General features: G+C 37.8%; 2 protein-coding genes and 1 long non-coding RNA gene across 5 annotated transcripts; 1 reads left to right on the top strand and 2 right to left on the bottom strand.

Moving 5' to 3' along the window:
• Positions 1-3,246: 3,246 nt before the first annotated feature.
• LOC136257194 (muscle-specific protein 20-like) lies at positions 3,247-7,347 on the bottom strand. The gene is made up of 5 exons (XM_066050266.1): positions 7,153-7,347; positions 4,588-4,715; positions 3,781-3,952; positions 3,696-3,728; positions 3,247-3,509 (listed from the first exon to the last, which is right to left on the bottom strand). The coding sequence occupies exons 1-5, from the start codon at positions 7,201-7,203 to the stop codon at positions 3,318-3,320; spliced, it is 576 nt and encodes a 191-aa protein (XP_065906338.1). The 5' UTR covers positions 7,204-7,347; the 3' UTR covers positions 3,247-3,317.
• A 218-nt stretch (positions 7,348-7,565) lies between these two features.
• LOC136257197 (uncharacterized) lies at positions 7,566-13,429 on the top strand. 3 transcript variants are annotated; one of them, XR_010701830.1, is made up of 6 exons: positions 7,566-7,691; positions 8,711-8,777; positions 11,719-11,803; positions 12,331-12,430; positions 12,946-13,143; positions 13,198-13,429. It is a non-coding gene; the product is annotated as an uncharacterized lncRNA (long non-coding RNA). The 3 variants fall into 3 exon arrangements; XR_010701828.1 differs by having other exon boundaries at positions 12,326-12,430; XR_010701829.1 differs by lacking the exon at positions 12,331-12,430.
• Positions 10,154-15,960, bottom strand: LOC136257193 (uncharacterized). Its single transcript, XM_066050265.1, has 13 exons — positions 15,855-15,960; positions 15,405-15,710; positions 14,815-15,247; positions 14,094-14,213; positions 13,966-14,041; positions 13,190-13,256; positions 12,929-13,136; positions 12,050-12,416; positions 11,603-11,663; positions 10,876-10,936; positions 10,656-10,712; positions 10,272-10,466; positions 10,154-10,221 (listed from the first exon to the last, which is right to left on the bottom strand). The coding sequence occupies exons 4-12, from the start codon at positions 14,097-14,099 to the stop codon at positions 10,452-10,454; spliced, it is 918 nt and encodes a 305-aa protein (XP_065906337.1). The 5' UTR covers positions 14,100-14,213; positions 14,815-15,247; positions 15,405-15,710; positions 15,855-15,960; the 3' UTR covers positions 10,154-10,221; positions 10,272-10,451.
• Between the last annotated feature and the right edge of the window lie 7,947 nt (positions 15,961-23,907).

The raw sequence follows: 23,907 nt of genomic DNA, 5'->3' as shown, positions 1-23,907 counted from the left end.
GCTGCTTCGTTTGGCCTCTAGGCTTGCGACTGTGGTCAGTGAGTGAGTGTGTGAGTAAGGCAGACTAAAACGTGTGTGTGTTCTATTAGGGTTTTGCCAAAAACATACATAGGCGATCTCTATTATGAACCACTACTGTGGTTCATGATTAAAACACACAGGTGTGTCCATAGTTACTCATGTCAATACACAAATCTTTAAGAGTGGATATACATATGTATGTGTATATCCCATATTTGGTTGTATTACTCCTATGTACATGATGGAATTGTGCCGATTGTTGTGCAGCTTGGTAGCTAATGATAGTCACCAGTGTCTGCAACTACAGCCTCCAATAATATTTGACTGTTCATATACTAGTTGTAAAGACTATTTTGCTATAACAATCTTTACTACCTCTTCGTAAAACGTAACAGTATTTGCCATTTGAAGTTTCCTGGATTTTGTCTCTCTAGTTAAGGCTTAGTTTTATTATCATAAAGCCTTGGTTTTCCAAATACCTTTAACCCGGCATACAATTACACTCCTTGTTTTTAAATCTCATAATTCTTGTGCAGCTATCATCACAAAAGTTTTAGCAGCACTTCTCTACATAATTATAAACTATGTATCAATGAGATGATCTAATTAGACTTGTGATGTTAGCAAAATGGGGTAAATCAACATGTATGATGTTATTACAATAGATGTAGTCTGTTTATTTGCAACTTTCTGGATTGCTACACTTTTCAGGCACAAGCAGAAAAAATTTCAGGACAAAAGATAGTTGTATGATGGTTTTACAACAAAGCTCTGTCATGATGTAGATGCGGGATAATATAGGCTCGCTCTAATAGATCCTTATATATTTCTAAATTGTGCTTAGAATTTACTGACCCAATAAAATGTATACTATGAATAAAGTTATTTTCATTCTTTTAAAAATAAATATATCTTGAAGTCAAAAAATGTATGGCAAAAACTATTGGTGGGAAACCAAGGGTTAATGTGTGTATGAATGGTAATTTGTATTTAACATTATATGTGGCAACTACGTGCAAATTGTTTGTGTATGTGTGTGTGTGTATTGCTCCAGTCTACCCAGCTGTTTAAATGGGGACCTGGTGGCCTTGGGAAGCAGCCCACCCATGCAGCTGTAACATTAATGGGTACCTGGTGTAAATGTGGGAAGCAAATACCAACTGCAGCTGTGCATGTCTTGCATAGTGCAGGTGGGACTTTGGGTACCCACACCTTCCTGTTTAGTTGTACTTGTCCAACTGTCTAAAGATATACTTGTCTTAATTTTGTGCACATTTAATCATCGATTAGAACAAACAAGTGGCAGAAAAATACAATATCTCCATATAAGAATAATAAAGGTTTGTACTTACTGGCCGTACATACTAAATTACTATTGTCTTAATTAATCTTGTTTTGTTAACTAGCTATACATATAGCCTTATTAATTTCTTCACAACAGCTTGGCAGGAATAGCTAGCCATGCAAGCTTTCTGATGACTTGAAATATGTTTAGTGAGCCTTCCTAGTATCTGACTGCTTTTATAGCTAACTAAAATTAGCACTTTACAGTGACTAGCTAGCAATGAGGGTCTGACAGCAACTTGTGCTGCAGCCTAATTAATGCCTTCATCTAGGGTAGATGTTATAGCTAGGCTTGCACTGTTTGACATTGCTCAGGCCCAAAATGTGTGTCTTTGCTGCTTCTTTGTATCATGGACTTATCTTGTGACTTTGTCCTCCTTTTTGTCTTATTTCTTTCTCTACTATTGGGTAGTTGTTGATTTGTGGGTAGCACATCAATGACTTCAAAATTGATTGCGAAGATGCTTACACTTTTTAGCTGGTGGAACATTGCTAAAAATGAAACATAGGAGGAGGCACTTGTGTAGATAATTTATAATAAGTGGACACTCTAAGTGGCTTATAACTAAAGTATACTCTAGCTATAACAATCATGTATCTACCGACCATTGGCATACATCTAGTTGATGATAAACGAACACTATGGATGGCCATGGAGGATAGGTATACCAGAGTGTGTAGTTAGTGTTCACTCTACATCTGCTATACATGTAAGGGGGCATCTCCAAACTGATTTTGGTACGCTTAACGTCATAATGACGTTAGGGGGGGGTTCATAGTCTCGCGTGGTCAGACTGGACCATACAGCAAGTTTCATGCTGTGTCCCCTGTATGTCAGGTCTACAATTATACATAGTATAGAAAGTCTGAAGAACAACAGATAGACTTGAGCATATTTATATACATAGCTAGCTAGCAGTGAAATATCACTAAAATTGCGTATCTGAGTGTCTAATTTTCAAAAATTTCCTGTGGGGGCATGCCCCCAGACCCCCCTAGAATGCTTGTGCTTCGTACTTCGCACACTGTGCAACAGCTCCTCTCTCATTGGCATGTATACAGTAGCAATTTCAACATTATAGTCAATGGCCAGACCAACTCAATTTTCCCTCCTCCGGCCCTGTACTTGCCCTACAGTGCAGGCATTTCTCATTGAGTATGTTACACATTCAAGTAGCTAACATGATAAATTGACTTAACCTGCATAATATGCATTCCTTATGTGCAAAATTTTATTAGCTAATGCTATTTCTGTATACTTAAACTAAGTGTCGTAAGTGAAAGCTCAGTATAGCTATGGCACTGAAGTAATGCTAGCTTTTTTCAATGTTACAATATTATGCTCCTGCTCCCTTTGCTATTGTCACCTTCCTCTTAAAGTAAGCTACTATATTAGCTGCAAGCACATATGGTTATTCCCTAACTGTTTTCTCATTAAACCTCCATGCAATGTGACAGTTATAGTGTATTTACCAAAGTGTATAATTTATTCTTCAAAATTCCAACATAGCTATACAATTGATTCCCACATGTACTTAACATTCTTGAATGACATGCTGGTGTGAAATTCCTAGTCGTTATGCAATAGCATTTTTTTTTTTTAAATAAGACATTTTTTCCTGTCATACTGAATATTTCAGACAACATTGAAGTACAACTGTAACGAAGTGATAGTCAGGGCCATGTTTCACAACTACTGACACGACTGTGAGCATGCGCTTCAAATACTTTGGGATCACTGCCAGTTCACCCAATTTTCATGTTTACAGCTAGTACCTAGTTTGTTAATGACTATCGCTTGTTGCTTTTTCTTTTTCTTGTTATGGCTAATAGAGTACACCAAGACACACACCCTCCTCACCCCCACTGAAAATAACTAGCTAGGTATACTCCAAACTGGAAATGAGGTCACAACTACATCATCACTAATACACTACAATGTTCTCTATGTACTAATATTTGTCACTGTGGATTTGTCGGCCAGTACCAAAACTCATTCCAGACTGAGAGGCACCTTGATTAGAACCCATCTGTAGTCCTATAACTGCTTGACCAGCTTGTTTTGTTGCTTCATCAAATTCTCGTCTCTGTTCAGTAGCTTCTTTAGGCCCTAGTACTGGTCCATCAAATCCTTTCTTCTGTGCCTGCAGTATTGATTAATACATTACAGCTAGGTGTAACACAGAGGAGTAGACTAAACTCTGTGACCTTAATAATTAGGCATGGCCATACTGTCTAGCACACTTTAGCAATGTACTGGGATTTGACTGCTATAAAACTAATGGACTTCACTACTAACCCCCCCCCCCCCCCACACACACATAACTCACTCGACGTCCAAGGGCATGGATTCCATTGGTAACCTATAGGTGGGGTGGTGGGTTACTGGTAGTTGCTATGATAACTGTTACTAACCTGAGGGATATTCTGGGCCTCATAAAGGTCAACAGTTTGGAACATATCCTCCTTACTAAGACCATATGCAAAACAACCCTCCAAGAAATTACCAATGTTCTCCATCTGTTTAAATGCCATTTTACTGGTGTTTATTTTCTTGACTGAACCAGGTTGTAGTATATTAATCAGACTGTGGAGAAAAGTTAGGAAGATTTACAACAAGATTGTATACACAATTACTATGAGACCTTATATCTGTATAAAACATGTCTTTATAATTATTTCACAAACTACTGCAGTTTATACATTTCAATCATAGGCGATTCTAAGGGGGGGCCAGGGGGGGTCAAGGCCCCCCCTGTTAAAAAATAACTTTTTAAAAATCTTGGGGAAAAGTTGCTGTATAGATTGGCATTGTTATTTTTAGCATTTTTCATGTTTTTAGAACAAATTTTAGGCTGTTTTCAAGCCTTTAAATTGCAAAAATCCTGCAGCTTCTTGCACCCCCAGACCCCCCTGAAAATTCTACATTATACTATAGCCAAACAACAATAGTTATGCCGTTCCCTACTGGGCCCCCCTGTAGGTCAGGTCTAGAATCGCCACTGATTTCAATCCACCAAATTACTGGGCATTAAGCTCAGCAAATCTATAGGTGACATGTCTTAAGACTAGTAATATTATTGCTTGTTGACAGTACAGACTCAGTCATCAGGAACTGTTAAAAACAAAGTTCAAAATGTGCTTTACCATGTTTCAGGTGAGTTGGCATGAAATCTGCATTTTTATGACTTAGTTGACTAACTTACTGATGAGGAAACTCACTTGCACAAGTACACACCATCTTTCAGAGCTTCTTCAAAGGTCACGTCAGTGGGAAATGGTTCCTCAGTAACAGCTTGCATCCATTCTATAGCTTGTGCTTCTAATTCTGGATCTCTCTTGGCAGCTTTCTGTAACAGAACACAGAACTCAATAACACACACACACACACACACACACACACACACACACACACACACACACACACACACACACACACACACACACACACACACACACACACACACACACACACACACACACACACACACACACACACACACACAGAGTGAAACATCAAAATATTCAGGGAATGGTAAAGTTGACTAGTGTCAGATCATGTGTACTCAACTGGATAATCACATTATGTAGTGTGTAGACTATAAGATGATGTGGTCATTAACTACTACTACAAGTAGTGACACATGTGGTAGAGGCTCTATTATTCCCATTGAAGAACAGTTGATCATGTGTAGTATTAGACCAACCAGTATACAACATTGATAATACATTATAAGTTGAAACATATTACTTATGGCTCCATGTAGCTAGCAGTGTTGTCAAATCGTAGTTGTTTGCTTTAGTGTAGTAGCTGCCCCTACTAGTCTTGTCCTTCAAGTGTTTGGCTAAATATGTACCATCATGAGGTGACTGACTAAAGTAGCACTGACAAGCAATATCCTCCTACCAAGTTGATGATACACAGCTCTAAGGAGCAGTACCTATTACTAGGCAGCCAGCCTCCTCTAAACACTAGTTTTGTAGTTAGAGTGGGACAGCCTTAAATCTGACAATAACATTATTGCACTACATCTTAACAATTATTAGACACACTAGTTGAGTAGCGAGCCCAGCCACAGTATACCATATGAAGACTACATCCAGACTAATTTAGCTACGTATCAATTCTGGTTCAGTTAGGGGTTTACTCACTCAAGCCATTACACTATAGCCCTCAGGAAGAGTATAACAAATAACATCATTGTATGGAAAGGAGAGAAGACAAAAGTGGGATTACTACTGATCTTTTTTTAAAACCCGGGCTTGATGGACTGCCCTTGCCTACCACCCCCAGCACAAAGAATGGCATGTGCCGGACAACTGAAAGCGACAACAAAAAGTAGAGTAATACTGCCAGCATGCTACTCAGACAAGCAGGACTCCACTTGCACTAAATCCATTGGTGGTGAAGCCCTAGTGTAAACACCAATGGATGAGCGTGCACCTCGAATGCATTGAGTGGCTGATCTCTAGGCTACTGGTCAAGCTACATGTTTAGTGTTCAGAGAGTAGTTACTATGTGAGGGAGATGTGTTATGTTGTAAACAACTTGTTACAAGTACAGTATAAGTTGCTGTTAGACCTTCAGTGCTGAAGTGTTAATAATAATAAAGTATCATCCCAATATAAGGGACCTATTGGCTAAAGCATCATATAGAGTAACAATGTTGATATCACAACACTAGCTATACTATCAATACCACAAATCATTACATTAGGCTAGACCTAAGTCTATATATAGAAGTCACAAATACCAGAGTTAGTACTGGACATTCCAAAGTCCTCAAAAGCTGTAAATAACTCCATGACTGATGAACAAGTTGGTAACAGAAGCCATCAATAATCATTTGCAATACAAACCTCATTAAGGAAGCCATACAGGCCCCAGTCATGTTAACATTCCCATAGGAAATGTGATAATTAGTGTTGAATAACTGGGATAATTATCACCATTACCATTACCATATATGGTCAGAATGGTAGATTGTTAGTAATGTACCATGTCAGTACACACATACCACATCCACTCCAACATGTGGTAACAACATAATTACAGTGTGGTGCTACACATTGTTATGAGACACAACTACATGACCACATGTTCAGTCATGTTGATATGCTTGTATGCACACAATTCTGATCATGTTTGAGGTCTCTTTGAACTGACCTAAACATGTGATCACTATACACATAACTAGTCAAACCATGGCCACATCATATGCTCAGCTAGTCTTTGTAGCCCATGATCATTCATGGCATAACAATTAGTGAAATGTTGAAGACTACATTTATACCAACATGTACACCTTTAGGATACCTAAACCAGGGTCCTGCTGATGTCCATCCCCATAAGCTGGAGTGAAACACACACCACACCGAAGTACTTTACACATTCCTCTCAACAAAAGACCCTCATACCCTCCTTGGGTTACATGTAGCTGCCGGGTAAGACTAGTCACCATACCAGCACTTCACTAGCCCGCTGTGCTTATACATTGTTGCCAGACTAACATGTCATGAATGTATGACAGAAACCATCATATTATTGACGAAAGTTCATAATTCACTACAACAAAAATGGGGCAGTTTACCCCACAAGTGGATGTGGCAAAGGGAAAAAAACCCAAAACACTTAAATCATCAGTTTCTACACTGAGACAGCTAACTAGGGGCACTACTCATTGAGCTAGCTATAGTGGCTCTGCAGTATATACCTAACATACAACCAACCAGTCATCATTTACATGAACAGGTCATGGTACGTAGTTATACGTGTACCAGCCTCACTTTATCTGCCAGCTCAGCGGTCATTCCATAGCCTTTAGGTCTATCCGCCATCTTGTCACTGTCAACTCGCTCGCTACTGATCTACACAGGGTAGTGCATCTAGTGTGGACTAGAGCGATCTATCCCTAACTATTATACTAGTTGTAGCCAACCTACTTCTTCCGTTTCACACGTTCTCACGTGCAACTTTCCAAAACTAAGCGCATGCGTAGAATTTAATTTTTTGTCGGCCTCCTTTCCTTCCGGTGTGTGCTACAGTGTTTCGTCGCATCTTATTGAGCTTGTTGGTGAGTACACCAATAGTTGTATTTACAGCTTAGCACCGCCAGGGCGGGAGGCGCTTATAATTTCCAATCGATAAGCGCTGTGCGGATAAAAACGAGTATCGTTATGCAACGAGAAGCATATTTCGAAAATAATATTTTTGTCACGTGCGCTTCAGTTACCAGTACTCTAAATCATCCGTACGGGTCTCTTCGTGGTCGAGTTCGTGATCAAGGACGTGAACCAGAGGAGCGCCCCCACTCAGAACCTGACCGGTGGGTTGAATGCTAAGATACATGGCACGAATTTGTTAGTGTTTGTGTAACTGTATACGAATAATTTTTGTGCCCATACCTTCACCTGTGAAATATGATACAGGCTCCTGTTTAGTGCTAGTCCTGCCCCCCAGGAAGATATGCCAGCACTGACCTGTAGGTACCTGAGTATTGCACAGGTGATTGAGTCAACTGGGTAGACGTGCTGCACGTGTGAGTGTAGTGCATGTATTCATATCAAGTAGTTTGCAGACATTTGCTATACTTTTGTTCATGGCTAAATGCCAGCTGGAACAGGCATGTCCAATACATTTCGATTGAAAAATTAAATTGATCATCGTGTACCGCCTACCTCTAGTCTGTATAGTAACTTTCCAAGTTTGATACATGTAGAGCAACTCTCTGCGAGTACAATGATGCCAAAAGAAGTCCAATTCATGGAAATTTTGGTGAGTCAAAATGGCCTGAACCGACTGGGTATGGCAAATTTCTCCATACATTTTGTAGTGGGTATTTCGGGAGCATACAATTAAAGGTGTAATAACCTGTGACACATGATAGATACTGAACCAGATTTGGAAAGAGCAGTGGATAGTGATTAAGATGAGCTATAGCAGAAGGAAATCAGGAAATTTAAGCGCATCATTTTAAGGTTTAAAATCACTTACTTTTCTATGGCGAATTGAATGGTGGATATTTGGAAGGGAACGTTCTGAGCTATTTCGATATCTTGACAACCATTAACCTTCACTACATTAGTGTTACAATTAAACAAAAGCACTGTGAATTAGTTCTCCAGGTTAGTTTGCAGAAATTAATCAACTGGTGTAGCTGCAGTGACCATTTTATTACTTTTTTTACCTTTTTTTAAACTGAGTTTGTGTATCACATAAATCAGATGAAAGACAATATTAATGATAATCTTGTATGGTAATGACGTGTCAAATATTGTACATAAGCAACTAGTATTTACAAATCGTTGTCTATAGCAGATTTAATGCAATTGATGTGCCTTCTAGTTTGGGATGATTCAACTTGAGGCCTTTAACTGGCTTTGTGGTATCAAAATGAATGGAGGATACATGGGTGAGTTCAATCCACTGTAGCTGATTTTCTTGAGTAAATTTATGTCTATTTATGTATGTTATTGGTGCATTCTTCAAAAGTGAGACTGGTTTTTGGCATGTATAAAAGCCATGTAACACTTCCTGGTCTGTAGCTATCAGTAGCTACATAAACTTCTACTTGAAAAAGAGTAGCAGCTGCAATTATTTCTGTGGTAGTACCCCAAATGTAAAGCTTCTTGATGTTTTTAAGTATATGTTAAAGCATAGCCGCGAGTGCTATATGAAAAATAAAGTAAAAAATAAAGTACGAGGCGCACGGCCGAGTACTTTATTTTTCATATAGCACGAGCAAGGCTATGCTTTAAATGATTTATGGAACTATCTAGTCGTGTAGCTTCACCATACACTAGGACTAGTAATTAACAAGCGTTGCACGAACTATTAGCAGCCTGAACGCACAGAAATTAGTTTAACAAAGTAACTCACGCGTATTTCACCATAGTTTGGCATAGTAGACGTTCATCGTGTCTTTCGGCAGGTTTTGCTCGCAACCCACAATCGATTCTATTGTGAGTCACATGGTGAAGTATTTCCGTGATATCTCCAGGACTTGTCCGTTTACATTAACAAACGTAACAGCAACGTTACCTTCTCCCACCCATCATCGAAGCATTTAGGTATGTCTATAAAAGCAATCCAGTGGTGGAACTCGTATCTGCTGGGGTGATTGATCAGTCAGCGCGGCGAGGCTATCAGCCTTCGCCGGCTTGGGTGATTAGTCGTACTGGCACGAGCCCCGTAGGCTATTAGCCTACACAAAGGCACGTGAGCAACTGTGCTTTATTGCACCGCAAAGAGTGCTTTATTGCACCGCAAAGAGTGCTTTATTCACAATAAAGCACTCTTTGCGGTGCAATAAAGCACTCTTTGTGGTCGATGAAACAGTTGGCCGGCTGAAAGAGTGTACTTTATGAAATTTAAAGTACACTTTTTCCTTTGATCTCGCCCACGCAAAGTTCTATAATGTGAGTTTCAAAGTTAGTTGATAGTATAGCTTCATGGATGGGCTTAAACAAAGTGCAGTTATCTGACTCAAATTCAGCAATTGTTTTATGTAAATGAGAGTGGTAATCCTCTACCCCAGTGATGGCTTTCGACAATGCTCTAAACAAGCAGTTACCATCCCCCAAAACTCTATCAACTTCTCTTTGTTGTTTACATAAAAAAAGGCTTTAAAACTGTGTATCCAGTACTAGGAGTCATTGTCGATATTTTTACAATGTCATCTGGAACCATCATGTCTGGTACAGCTAGGCTAGGTGGTTTAAGGAAACATGGAAAAGGAGAGTATATTTTCTGTGAAAAATTACAGGATAGATACCAATGTATTTGTACCTGGACATACGGTACCTTCATAGCATCTTCACTAGAGTATCTGTCTGTTGTTGTCTGTTGATGATTGCCTGAGAATAGTGCAGTGTGAATGAAATTAGATATCTGTTGCTATACATACTGGGTTTCAATGTTGGTTTGTTTATATACATTTCTGTATCAGCTCTCTTTTGCATCTTGATGCATTTCCGTTGAAGGCATGCTTTCTTTAGTTTTCCTGGCTCACCATACTTAGGATTGTCACGGCAATACTTGCAAATTTCACAATTTGAAGAAATGCAACCTGTACATTCTCCACATCTCACTCGCTTCTGACCTGGTGTATAATATAGTATATAATATAGTATATGTGTATATCTAGTATAGTCAATATAGTCCTGAAGTTGTTTACATGCAACAGCTTTATTGTCATCAACAGTCATTGCATGCTCTTGGTTATCTGTGTCAACTATTACGTATATCATATATATGATCTACGTACATACATAGGTAGTCAAAGCAATACCTGACTTTGATTCTGATTTAGTTTCATTATCTGTACCCAGTATGTGTTGTTGGTCATCTGTAACATAACATTGTACGTATTATTACTTGTACGCAACAAAATGTACGTATACTGCTACTTGAATGTGATCTAAAAGTTGTTTCGTTATCAGTACCCAAACAGTGTCAGTGTTTACAAGAGTGTCTTTGCCACAATATTATGTGTAATTATTTGTACACACCTTTACCTTTCTGTAACTTGCATGGTTCTGTCTCCACTCCTGTTGTTTCTTGTTTCGTTTCCTTAAATACAGTTATTGTATATATGTACAGTTATTGTATATATGTACAGTTATTGTATATATGTACAGTTATTGTATATATGTACAGTTATTGTATATATGTACAGTTATTGTATATATGTACAGTTATTGTATATATGTCAACATTTATTTATGTATTGTGCATGTGTGCAAAATGTATAGCACAGAGAGGGCAGTGTCAAGAGACCAATACAGTATGGTGTGAAGCTAACTGGTGTGAAGCTGACTGGTGTATTAGTCTTGTACGCAAACATATGTAGGCAGTGCTTAAGGAATGTGATATCTTTTAGTTGTCTTCCTTGGAGTATGTTCATCTCAAGCTATGGAATTTTTCTATCACAGACCTTTAGTGTATTTTTATAGTCATGGAACATAGAGGTGTACAATTACTGTAGGATTGTTTTAAAATTGGGCATGTGTCCATAAATAAATTAAAATCTGCCTGCACTTTTCATAACCGTACTGTATCTGACACATATCTATTCTTCATTTCCATAAATGATACTTTATGAGTAATAAAGCACTCTTCAGGTCTTTTATCTTCCCACACAAAGTATATAAATAAACAATTACATTTGATAGCCTATGTTATGTTTGTAAGCATGTGCATACAATTTTACCCCACTACAACAGTAAGTCAGTATACCTCATTCTGGTCATTTTCAAGCTTGTGAATGATTTTAGCCTTTTCTTCATTATCGGCATACCTGTATGTCATTTATACTAGTTACATCCATTACTATGACCTAATTTATTCTGCAGACTGGACTTATGGACAAGGTTTGCGGAGTAAAATAGCATGTTGAAAGTTTGGAGCTTGACTGAATGATCTGTGAAAGCACATCTAGTAAGTGCATGTACAATATGTACCTCCTAAATGCAGAGGCTTCCCCTAAAGGGTCATAGAGCAGTGTGCAACACTGTGCTATATGTACTATTCTGCTTAAAATCTGTACAGATAAAGAAATACAAATATTGCAAATGAATTTCATTTGAGTAGCAAATTTATACATGTAGAGTAGTTTAACCACTCTATTTTCTATTTCTGGGGAAAACTCTGTTATAGTATTTCTATAGAAATGTACATATATACCTTTTTGTGGATTATGTGTTGATTCGGAGTAAACTATACTGGGTTCAACATAATCTGCATCCACACACTGTTGTCCTGTGCCAACTGGTTCTTCTTCTGTGGGTTCCACTGTGGTGTCTTGTGGTTGTATGTGTGAAAGGGAATGGATCCGGTGGATATGTTTGCATATGTGACCATTATTAAAAGCGTAGCATTTACTGTCACATTTGTACATGTGGATGCAAAGACAATTGCATTCAGTGGCAGTACAGATTCTGCTTTCTGATTTACACTCAGCACAGGAAGCAGCTTGGGATCTGACTACCATGTACTCTTGAGGAGTATTTCCTGACACACTATCAACGTGCCACATGCCATCATTGATTTCCTGAAATTATTAATGTACGTTTACTGCATCTTCACTACTACTTGAGTTACCCAATTGTATCCACTTATACTAGGTGTACATCCATACTTCCATAATATTATTCTTATCATGTTGTGGGTGGTATTATCATCACTAAATGTTATTATAAACCTCATAACTCACGGTGACCTGCCCACACACTGAGATACCAGATAACTTACTGTATTTATCTGTATTACAGATAACACTTTATCTGTATTAAAGCTGGGCTCAAATAAACGTCAGATCCTAAATTAAGGCCGGGGGTGCTACCTTAATGAAAGGTCTTGTACAACATTACAGGAGCTTAATTTGTAGTCCATAGGACGTTAACAGCAACTGCTACAAGGCACAACAAGATTTTTTACTGCATGGCTTATAGTGGATTAAATCCCCAGGTGACTATATGAGATAATTATAAATACATAATTCTAGATTCAATTGTACACTAGCTAGCTACAGTATTGTAGAAATGGCTTATGTAACTTACATACCTTAACTTTGGTTGCAGGGATCTTCATACCTCTTTGATGGTGACTTAACTCCTGTTGGATTCTCTTGTGCATAGGTGGTGGCAACAGATGATCTCTTTTATAGCGGAAGAATTGATCTTTTTCATACTCAAGCAAATGATGGATTAGGAAATCAACCCTGCGATTAACCTTGCCGTTGAGATAATTGGTTTTCAGCTGATTGTGAAAACTGTAAAGTAAGTATAATTACGACTGTTGTGAGATATTATATAAAAACTTTACCTTTCTAGATACATGTTTGTGTCTGTATCTCCATGCTTGAAGTGCCGATGACATGTTTCCCACTTCTCTGTTGATACTTATGTGAAACATGGGTAAAATACATACAAAACTGTATTATCTATACACGCACACATGTATCTATGACATCATGTGCTGATTCAGTTGTGATACACTACATGTACAGTATGTGTACCTGCTCGACTTTGATAATGATTGCTGAAATATTTAACAAAGTCTGGCTCAAGGGGGGTCCATACTTTGATGAACTGAGCCATTCTGGTCTCAAATGTTGGTGAATCCAGCTCAGAGGACAGAATACACAAGGTTTGATAGAGCTCCTTCTGATGCTATGATGCCACTGATCTTATTTTATTCTTCCAGGCTCTGTATCAAAGTGCGTACGTACATAAATGGTTTGTATACAACAAATTTAACATTGAAAACAGTGAATGTACGGACTACCACTAGAAATGTAGAATTCAGTGAAATGAATACTTGTAGTATGTAAATAGTCACCACACTTAAACTGTTATGCCACCTTCAAATAGTAGGCACCCATTAACAGTAGTTACTCCTATTCATTAGCACACTCATTTTGAGAGTGTGGTAAAAAAGTAGCCATGGTATTTAACCACATACATGTAATATGGTATATTACACAAAACTATTCAATATGCACGATTACATTAATGTAGGTGTAGTCACACCTAATTCACCTTAAAATATCAAAATAACATACTGCTTACCATCAATATACATACAGTACAAGATCTTACCTATCCACATGCCATCTACACAGTAAATGTCTAATCTCACCAAAAACATTTCGTGCAGCTGACCATCCAGTGTTGTCTACAAGCATTACACTATGGTTTAAAGTATTTCATATAACAAGTAGCCATACCATCATCTGTCATCATGACATTAACACTTGTTAATGGTGACCTGGCTTGAACACTTCTCAGAAATACCTCAATGACATCACTGGATTCATGGTCAGATAAGCACCATGCCACTGGTTTACCTATACAACACATGTACATGTATGCACAGCCTAATGATCAATGTGCTGTACCCATGATGTAATTTGCAAGGTTCAAAGGTGAATTGTTATGTTTGTGATGTCCCATTATCATCCATAACCAGTGTTATCACTATAGACTTACTAATGAATTTACCACCAGACACACCTTATGTGCATATTTGTATGGTATATGCATGTCTGTAGATTCAACAACATTACCACGTTTTCATTTAAATTTAGGCATGAACTACACTGTATGTAGTAGTATTATGTGGATGAGGGAGTCTCTCTTAACAAACTTCTGAATTGTAGACACAAAAGAAACCTCCACAATAACAAAGATTTTGGTCCCAACAGGTCATAACTCAATACAATTTACCTCTGAAAGATGATTACCCTATGTTACAGCAATGATGGGCCATACTGTTGATTATGGTGGTACCCAAAATGGTAAATTGGATAAGGATAGTATGTCTGTGTCTGTAGATATTGGACCCCACTTGGTAGAGTGTAAAGGTGTAAAGTTATGCAAGTGTTCTTGCCCAGTGAACAACAAAACAATCCAGGGTAAACACTGGGACAAGTGCACACTATTACATACCTTTACCATGGTCGTCAGGTACAACACAAGTGATTAATTTGAATCGGTATTGATTCGTCCCGTGGGTTGAATCGGTATTGATTCGTCCCGTGGGTTGAATCAATGCACAAAATTGTGGATGCATGTGCCTCATACAAATCCTTTTGAAACTTGGTTTGTATGGCCAACACAAATGTTTCATCTTGAAGTGTGGGGAATTGAGGCTCTGCTCTACCCTGTGGCGTGTATATCAGTACAGGATTGTATGGCTCATTCCTGAGTTCTTCTACAATTAAATTGACTGAAGTGGCATCATTCTGATGTCGTTTAATGCTGAAATCTTTCACCTTTGTTTCAATATTCTTTATGTCTGTTTTTGTCATTACATGTTGTCGTGCTAAATTTTCATCAAAGAAATCACGGTTTCTCCGGTCTCCCACTGTTCCACGGGCATCTAGAGTTATAGTATTGTGTAAGTATGTAAACTTTACCATGCAGTGACACACACACGCACGTACACATATACATATGTATGCAGTGATAGTATATATACTGTACTAAAATATTTGCAACTACTATACGGGTATACAATGATAGACAAAATGCTTTACCACTTAAGATCCGAGAAGGGTTTACACCAAGGCTTAGCTTGGTAGCAATTTCCTCTTTAGCATTTTCTGGCAGTGGAATGTAGTTGATTTCATCACGATTTAGTTCATGACCAGTGTGAGCAGGTATGTATTCTATTTCGATATGGCCATCATTGAAGTGGTTCGTATATATTCGTGACAGGCATGTATCATTAATCTTCCTGCTGTCCTTCTGGTTATGCCTCCTCTTACTTGTAATTCTTGTCCTGGTGTTCTCCTGATAGTGTCCACTACGACAACATATATAAAATAGCCGTTCTTTAATGTCTGCAAGAATAGAACAGTCACTCATAACGTGTACTGTATTATCCAACACATTAAAGAAGTAATCATATATCAGACGTAACACAACATAGAACTAATGTTGTAGGTCATTATCAAGTACTTGTCTAATAGTTGAATACACAATACCTCTAGATGCGGGATGATATGTCTGTTGTGTTCTAACATACGATGTCTTGGTAGATGATTCCTCTTCATTTTTCCAGGCAAAAAATTCTGCCATAGTAGAGAAGTTAAACTCTTTCTTTCCTGTGTACAAATATTGGGCTCTGCATTATGCAATATTTGTGTGTGTATGTGTGCGTGAGTTTGACATTATGTGACTGGTTTGCAAAAAGTACCTTTTCACACATTTGACATGTCAACAAACTTATATTTACAAAAGCTGACTTCTAATACTAATTATTATATCAAAGTGTAGCCAAATATGGTGGCTTCACTCAGGGAAAATTATTTAATAAAAGGTTATGAAGATGCGAAGTTCAAATAAATGGGTCATTTGTGAAAAGGTACTTTTTGTAAATCTGGTCACATGTGAACACAACATGTGAAGTCTGTGCTATGTATAGTAGTTACCTAGAGAAGTTTGATGAACTTCTTCACAGTGATGCAGTAACTCTGTGTTGGTCCTATATGGCCTTACACCACATTTGAAATGGCAGTTAAAATTCCTAGTGCACTTGTCACCCTCCAGTCCATGGGCTTCCTTGAGGTGCTTATTCAGGAGATACCTTCTGCTGCGTATGACCTAACACAGATGGTGCAGGCATGTTTCACTGATGTTACCTAGAACAATTAAGTGGTGCTCAACCAAATTATCATTTGGGTGTATGTGGTGCATAAGTGCAGTTCCACCTATAATATACTCTAGTATAAAACTAAGTGCAGTTCCACCTATAATATACTCTAGTATAAAACTAAGTGCAGTTCCACCTATAATATACTCTAGTATAAAACTAAGTGCAGTTCCACCTATAATATACTCTAGTATAAAACTAAGTGCAGTTCCACCTATAATATACTCTAGTATAAAACTAAGTGCAGTTCCACCTATAATATACTCTAGTATAAAACTAAGTGCAGTTCCACCTATAATATACTCTAGTATAAAACTAAGTGCAGTTCCACCTATAATATACTCTAGTATAAAACTAAGTGCAGTTCCACCTATTATATACTCTAGTATAAAACTAAGTGCAGTTCCACCTATAATATACTCTAGTATAAAACTAAGTGCAGTTCCACCTATAATATACTCTAGTATAAAACTAAGTGCAGTTCCACCTATAATATACTCTAGTATAAAACTAAGTGCAGTTCCACCTATAATATACTCTAGTATAAAACTAAGCACAAGAAAATTGTATGTAACATAACATGCACATGTGCTCACTGTAAGTGTACATAAACGTATGCAGTAAGCCTGACACTATTAAAGTGTATTGGAGTTGTGACACAAACTCTCTGTACACTCCTTTTAGACATGAACCGCCAAAGGCAGCTGGCTTTAACCAACCCTTATTAAAAGTCTTCGTAGATTCTGGCAAATTAGCTAGGTCTTTTATAAGCCCGTTTACACTAGCTTTAAACTGGTTTATTTCTAATGCAGTTGCAGTGGGTTTACACTGTTGTTATGGTCAAGTGGTTTAGGTCAATCCCTAAGTGTTAATTTAATTTTAACAAGCACCTAAAATCATAAGCACTTTAACAAGCTGTACTTTTCACCACGAGGTTTAGCAATGGAGTTAGTACGTTGTCTACTAAGCATGTGGTTACTTCTCAAGTTGTTACAAAGTAGAAGGCAAGCTGCAAGAAGGTCAGCGTCAACCTGTGTGAGATCATCATCTAGTTGAGTGAGATCAACTTGTGTCAAACTGTCATCAAACAGTGAATGCTCTACATCATCAACTAGTATCCTTGACTAATACAGTAATACTGACATCACCATCGCCACTACTCCCTTGTATGCTTTACATCAGCACGTTTACACATGATTTTGTCAAGTAATTCAAAGTGCTTTCCTTCCCTTTCCTATTTGTCTGTTGATCAGTTTTCATATTCTACATTGTACCCAGTGTCTTTCATAGCCTAATTCTGCCATTTTTCTAGCTACCTTCTCAAGGACAGTTTTGTGCTCCATCAAGTTGGTGTTGAATCTTATCATCACTCCAGATTGTAATTAGAACTTTTACTTCACTGTTAGTCCACAATAAGCCTCAACTCGCCATAGTTAAACTGGATTAACAGTTGTCACCTGTTTACACTAATATTCTAAGTGGTTTTAAACAGCTTCAAACCACCTGCTGAGGTGGTTTAGCTAAACTACTTTGAAGTCGCCTCAAACCATTTTGGAATGCGTTTACACTAGCACTTGTAAGGCTTTCTAGCTAACAGATTAGCTGCACGGCTGGAGGTGGCCAGGGAACTTGTGACGCACAAGGTTATTTATGCTAGACTACAGTTATAGGGATCAGCGATATAATATCAAGAAAACTCACTTCAGACTGTTCAACAGTTCCATCGACATTCTGCATGTCTGGCAAATCTTTTCCCAGCTGATCCATTACTAATTTCGCGCTTTCCTACATCACGTGTACAGATGCGCACGTGACAAAATTATTATTTTCGCGATATGCTTCTCGTTGCATAACGATACTCGATAAAAACGGTCTGGCCACGCGGGATCGGAGGATGTCACCAATTAGTCTCACCAATTAGCTACCTTTGTAGCCTGGTGTTTGTTTATGCAATTATTATGTATTAGTCATTCACTCCTTTTGGCCAATGAAACTTAATTAGCAGTTTCGCGTCATCGCCCGCATGCTTTTGTAGTCTCGAGGCTAGGCGCTTATAATTATCAATCGATAAGCGGCGCGCGAAGAGTGGGTCTGGCCCCGCGAGATTAATGCTTTTGATCACTACACCCGCAAGGAATTCATTATTGGTATTTCAGATCAAAATACTCTAATAGAACAGTCACTTTTACTCTATAATAGAGCAATCAGCTATATTCTAATGGAAAAATCACTTGTTATAGATCAGTAACGTACTTTAGCTATTTAATGCAAGAGTAATCAACGTAGATCTCACTGTTTTTTGGCAGAAATCTTCATGTTTGGGATGTGTGTTGTGCTTTTGGAAAATATGAATAATAACTGCCCGCCTGCCCACATCAAATTTTCAAAACTCTGAGCAAGAACTGGTAATCAAGTTTCATTGGCCTTTCACTGATCTTGTTTATTTATGTATTACTGAGCAGACAGTACAGCTGATGTGCTCAGGAAAAAAGTACTGAATTGGTACAATCACAGGATATTTTGTAGATTGTTACAATCCTTTATTGTTCTAGAATAGTCTTGTCTTGAACATCGGAGTACTACTCATTGCATATTCTTTGATTATGCAAAGGCCTTTGAGTGCCTGCTTCTCAAGCCGAGTGTCTTAAGCTCAATGCAATAAGGATTACAGGGTCACTTATGAAATGGTTGAGAGGTGTTCTGACCAATCGTCTCCAACAGGTGGTGGTGAATGGCTGCTACTCTGATTGGTTTCCAGTTTTCTTGGGGGTGCCTCAGGGTTCAGTTCTTGGACCACTACTGTTTCTTTTGTACTTCAATGATTTACGTAAAGTTATATCTCACTCTGAGCTTAATGTTTTCACTGATGATGTAGCACTGTATAAAGAGATTAAGTGAAGTAGTGACTGTGATCTACAACAGTGCGCCTAGGCATAAACTTCCAAAAAAAAATTTTGAACTTTAAAACTGCAACTTCTTACCAGCTCACACACTTTTTGCGTTGCTTTTTATGGACTGCTGAACAAAATTTAGGCCAATTAACTCATACTTTAAATTGATTTTAAAGTGAAAATTTCTACACGCATGCAAAGATTGAGCAATATTTACCCAACCAAATAAGCTATGCTAAAATGGTTCTGTAACTTTTTACATATATAATATACATTCTATTCTGTGAAAAGAATTTAGATTCCTGCAAGTGTGCAGTAGTTGATGCGTTTTTAAGTTTTTCAGTTATTTGCTTGTATAACTCATTCTAAAACAGCAATCAAGAAAATGCTCTGTAACTTTTTCACAGTACCATAGGTGAACACATCAAATGCTGTAAATCTAGTTTATCTTAAACTGTCACTGACTTGATGCATTTTTCGTGAAAAATCAGGATTTATGAAGTGATAGGTCTGTAACTTAGAAATGCAACTTTGAAACAACCTGAAAATTGACTCAAATTGCAGGTGCCTAATTTTGTATAACTATTCCAAATTTCATGGTAATAGCACTTTCCATTACAGAGTTACAGAATTTTAAAATCGTGACTAAATTTTGGAAGTTTATGCCTTGGTGCACTAAAGAAGATTTGAATAGTGTCTATTTCTGGTCAGATCACTGGCAACTAATTTGCCTTAGTCCACCTAAATGTGAGGCTCTGTGCATAACAAACAAGCATTCTCCAATTATTGCTACTTACTCTGTGAATGATATACCACTTTGTTGGTCCAACTCAGTATGCTATTTGGGGCTTCGTACCACTAATAATTAATGTTGGTCCAAACATTGTAGAATTATTGCTGCTAACATGGGCGTAGCCAGGGATTTTTTCAAGGGGGGGTCCAACAGCAGTATTGAGTTACCAGAAGCAGAGGTCGGGGGCACAGCCCCCAGCCGCTGAGAGACTTTCAATATTTTAATGAATCAAAACTCAACAAATTGCTATATCTATGAAAAAGTACATCAATTATAATGCATATAAGTGCCCCTGGTAGTACTAGATAAAGAGCTACCTAGTGGAAACAGACAGCATAACACACAGACACTGGTATAGGAACCATGAATCCACTGATACAAATGTCATGACTTACAACAAATATGCATAGCATGAATTCATTTTGCATAACACACTTGTGATAAATAACTGGAGTTCTATATCGTTAAACACCGCACATAAGGCTACAACAGTCATGCTCAGTTTTGCATTTAATGTTAGAATGTCTGAAAAACTTCATATGGATATGGATATTTACATGCATGTTCTATTAGAGTATACCTAACTGCTCTATTAGAGTATATACCTGACTGCTCTATTAGAGTATACACCTGACTGCTCTATTAGAGTATATCGATCTTTTAAACAAGGCTCATGTTACCTCTGTGAATCCTTCCCTGAGAGATGAATGCAAGCTTTATCAATTGTTGTGCTGTGCCATTACACTATATTACTCTCACTCATTTTGTCCTGCCACACTAAATGGTGTGTTAGGGTCCTGCTTGCAAAAGTTTAAATTTTACAGGGGGGTTCCTGAACCCCTTGGAACCCCCTCCCTACACCCCTGGCTAAGACCACCAAATGTTTGAATTATTTACGCCCCACACTCTATGAGGTGCCACTCCACAAATTAAATCCACTGCCTATAGATGTGTTGTCCGCCCTTTGTTGGAGTATGAATGTCAGCTATGGAATCCTTTTACTCAAAAGAACATTCATGATCAGCTTTTGGAAAACATTCAACGTTGTGCTGCTTGTTGGGTATGTGGTAGGTGGGATCCTTCTGTGTTTCTTGGACCAAATCATCACATCAATGTTTGGAGTGGTTAGGATGGCCATCTTTAAAATCTCGTTGTGATTATCTCACAGTCTATCTACTTTACAATATTATTAACAATCAAATTGCTGTTAAATTTAGTGATTTTTGTTCTTTTGTGTCCTCTTGTACAAGGCAGCATTCCCTTTCCATAGTTCTCCCACTCCAGTATTCTCTTTTTTGGCAATACACCATTTATCTGGAACGAAATTCCATTTAACATTTTATCATTGTCAAATTGTAATGCTTTTCATGACACTATAAAGCATTACCTTTTTGATTCTGCATGGTCTTTCTGTTGCTTTATCTTGTGTGTGCGTGTGCATGTACGTATTGTGTTTTCTTGCTTTTTGTACATGTTCTGTGTAGCTAATTTTGTAACTTATATGTATACGCATGTGTGTAATATTTTGGGGAAGCACCCTCATGCAAGCCTAGCCTTTTGGTGCCAACCCTTGGATGAATCAGATAATAAATAGATAAATAAAATATTTGTTGGTGTGAATAAGTGGATGAGTCAAATCGTCTTGGGTGATATAGTCTGGTAGATCTTTCCATTGGAATAAACTGGGGAGGGATTGACTCTTGATGTACAATTTTGAAAAATGTTTGTAATCTAGATAGTTTTTGTCATGATTGAAGGCTAGGCCAGGAGGAGAGATGTTGCATCAGAGCTGTAACAGCCAAAGTCATTCAGGACCATCTAGCTGCCCCTACGCTGTACTTTCTCTAATTGTTATTGTTATGGATCCCAAACGACTACAGCATATTTCACTGAAGGACAAACTAATGCAAGATAGGCTGATTCTTTGACGTCTGATGATTACGCTGTAGAAAGTTTAGAGTTCTATTTGCCTTGGGCAGCTACATTATTAATGTGTGAAGACCATGAAAGGAGTTTGTTGTCTAAGGTAACACCAAGGTAGAAATGTTGATTGGATGCATCTAAGCTGTAACTTATAGTCGAAGATAATTGGTAATAAGGTTCTTGTGAAGTGCATACAATAATGCATTTAGTTTCAATAAATCTTAATTGCCACTTTGTATAGCTGGTGTAAGTCATGTTGAAGTTTGATAGCATCCTCATTTGTAGTGCTGATTCTGTATTATAGTAGACAGTAATAGTCATAGTGGTGAATTATATGTTCTTTTATGTCATTTATATATATAGGAGAAACATAAAACCGTCCCCTGAGGAACTCCCAACTGAACAGATACTGGTTCCGGGAAAGTACCATCCAAGGCCACTTGTTGGGATCTTTCAAGTATGAATCCACTGACAAATGAAACTGTTGATTCTGTAATGTCTTTATTTAACGGGGAGTCTCTGGTATGATAAATCTATTGGACATGTTACCAGTAAAATCAACCCAGCTCAATTTGGATTTATTCAGATCATTCAACAGTTCAGCAACTTCTGTCTGATATTTACACTTCTTGTCATCAATTGGATATTATTTACCTAATCAGCGGCGGATTTAGGAAGGGAGCTGTAGCTCCCCCCCTTTCCTTTTTAAGTTAGTGCTTGGCCAATAAAACCCTAAATCCTCTATGTGTATCAAAAGCAGACTTAATTCAGGAACTATACATCACTATCAACACAAATGATGTCTATGTAACTATACCTATTGTTCAACTCTGTTCCAGTAGAATATAGCTTCCTTTTCCTCAAGAGTTCTTCAAGAAAAGGTTTCAATTGTGGGTTGCATCCCCATAGTTACAAAAGTTTTAATTGTGGGTTTAGTTTTATCCAGTGTTTTACACTATGGCTATAAGAGGTGATTCTTAATCAAAGTGTTAGTTGGTTTATCTGGTTACAGTCAGTATATAGCTATACCAACTCAGCCATTTAGCAAAACTGTTGTCTTGGTAATCAACAGTCTGATAAGGCAGCTAAACAATAGCATATTCACCCACTTTTGTCTACGAATGTTAAATCTGTATCAGATACCTTCTGGTATGACCCCATGCTATATGGTGCTGGCATTTGCAGCTAGCTAGATCAGTCTTCATAACCCGGCAGATCTAGAAATATGTTGACTATCACAACAGAAAATTAATTTGGAAAGCTCATCATCATAAATGCATGCAAGTTACTATAGTGGACTAATAGCTACTAGCTAACTGACCGCCTTCTGCTTTTACACTTTTTATGGTGCTTAAGGTTAACAAAGCGGTGTCACTAAGCTAAGGAGCATGCATACTAATTGTGATCCTCAATGTGTCATTATGCTCAACACTACTGCTACTTAGCTATACCTGTTTCCATATCACAGATTTAGCTGATTAGAACATGGCTAAGAGGAGATGATCCGTTAGGTAATAATGGTATAATATAGCTATAGCTAAATGCTTGGTAGTGACTATTATTATTATTATGTGTGCATATATTGCAATTAGTCTTGATACAATGGAAAAGTAAATGATATTATTTTCAACTGAAAATATTCACCTTTAGAGAGTCTAATTTTCACAAATTTCCTTCCCTAGGTATCGCACACTAATGTAGTCTTTATTTCAAATATCTATAGATACTAGATGAATTTTATCACTTGGTCTCTGCCTTAAAATACTCCTTATATGTAA

The sequence above is a fragment of the Dysidea avara genome, chromosome 6, assembly GCF_963678975.1.
Source record: "Dysidea avara chromosome 6, odDysAvar1.4, whole genome shotgun sequence".
NCBI lineage: Eukaryota > Metazoa > Porifera > Demospongiae > Dictyoceratida > Dysideidae > Dysidea > Dysidea avara.
This window is presented reverse-complemented; position numbering and strand designations above follow the sequence as displayed.

Excerpts from the sequence above, each read along its gene's own strand:
- LOC136257194 (XM_066050266.1), bottom strand. The coding sequence starts at position 7,203 with ATGGCGGATAGACCTAAAGGCTATGGAATGACCGCTGAGCTGGCAGAT. Across the intron at positions 3,953-4,587 it reads GATGGTGTGTACTTGTGCAA|TCTGATTAATATACTACAAC; the intron begins GTGAGTTTCCTC and ends TTTTCTCCACAG. Across the intron at positions 3,510-3,695 it reads TCCATGCCCTTGGACGTCGA|GCACAGAAGAAAGGATTTGA; the intron begins GTGAGTTATGTG and ends TCAATACTGCAG.
- LOC136257193 (XM_066050265.1), bottom strand. Across the intron at positions 10,937-11,602 it reads TTGAAAATGACCAGAATGAG|GAAACGAAACAAGAAACAAC; the intron begins GTATACTGACTT and ends ACTGTATTTAAG. Across the intron at positions 10,713-10,875 it reads CAAGTTACAGAAAGGTAAAG|ATGACCAACAACACATACTG; the intron begins GTGTGTACAAAT and ends GTTATGTTACAG.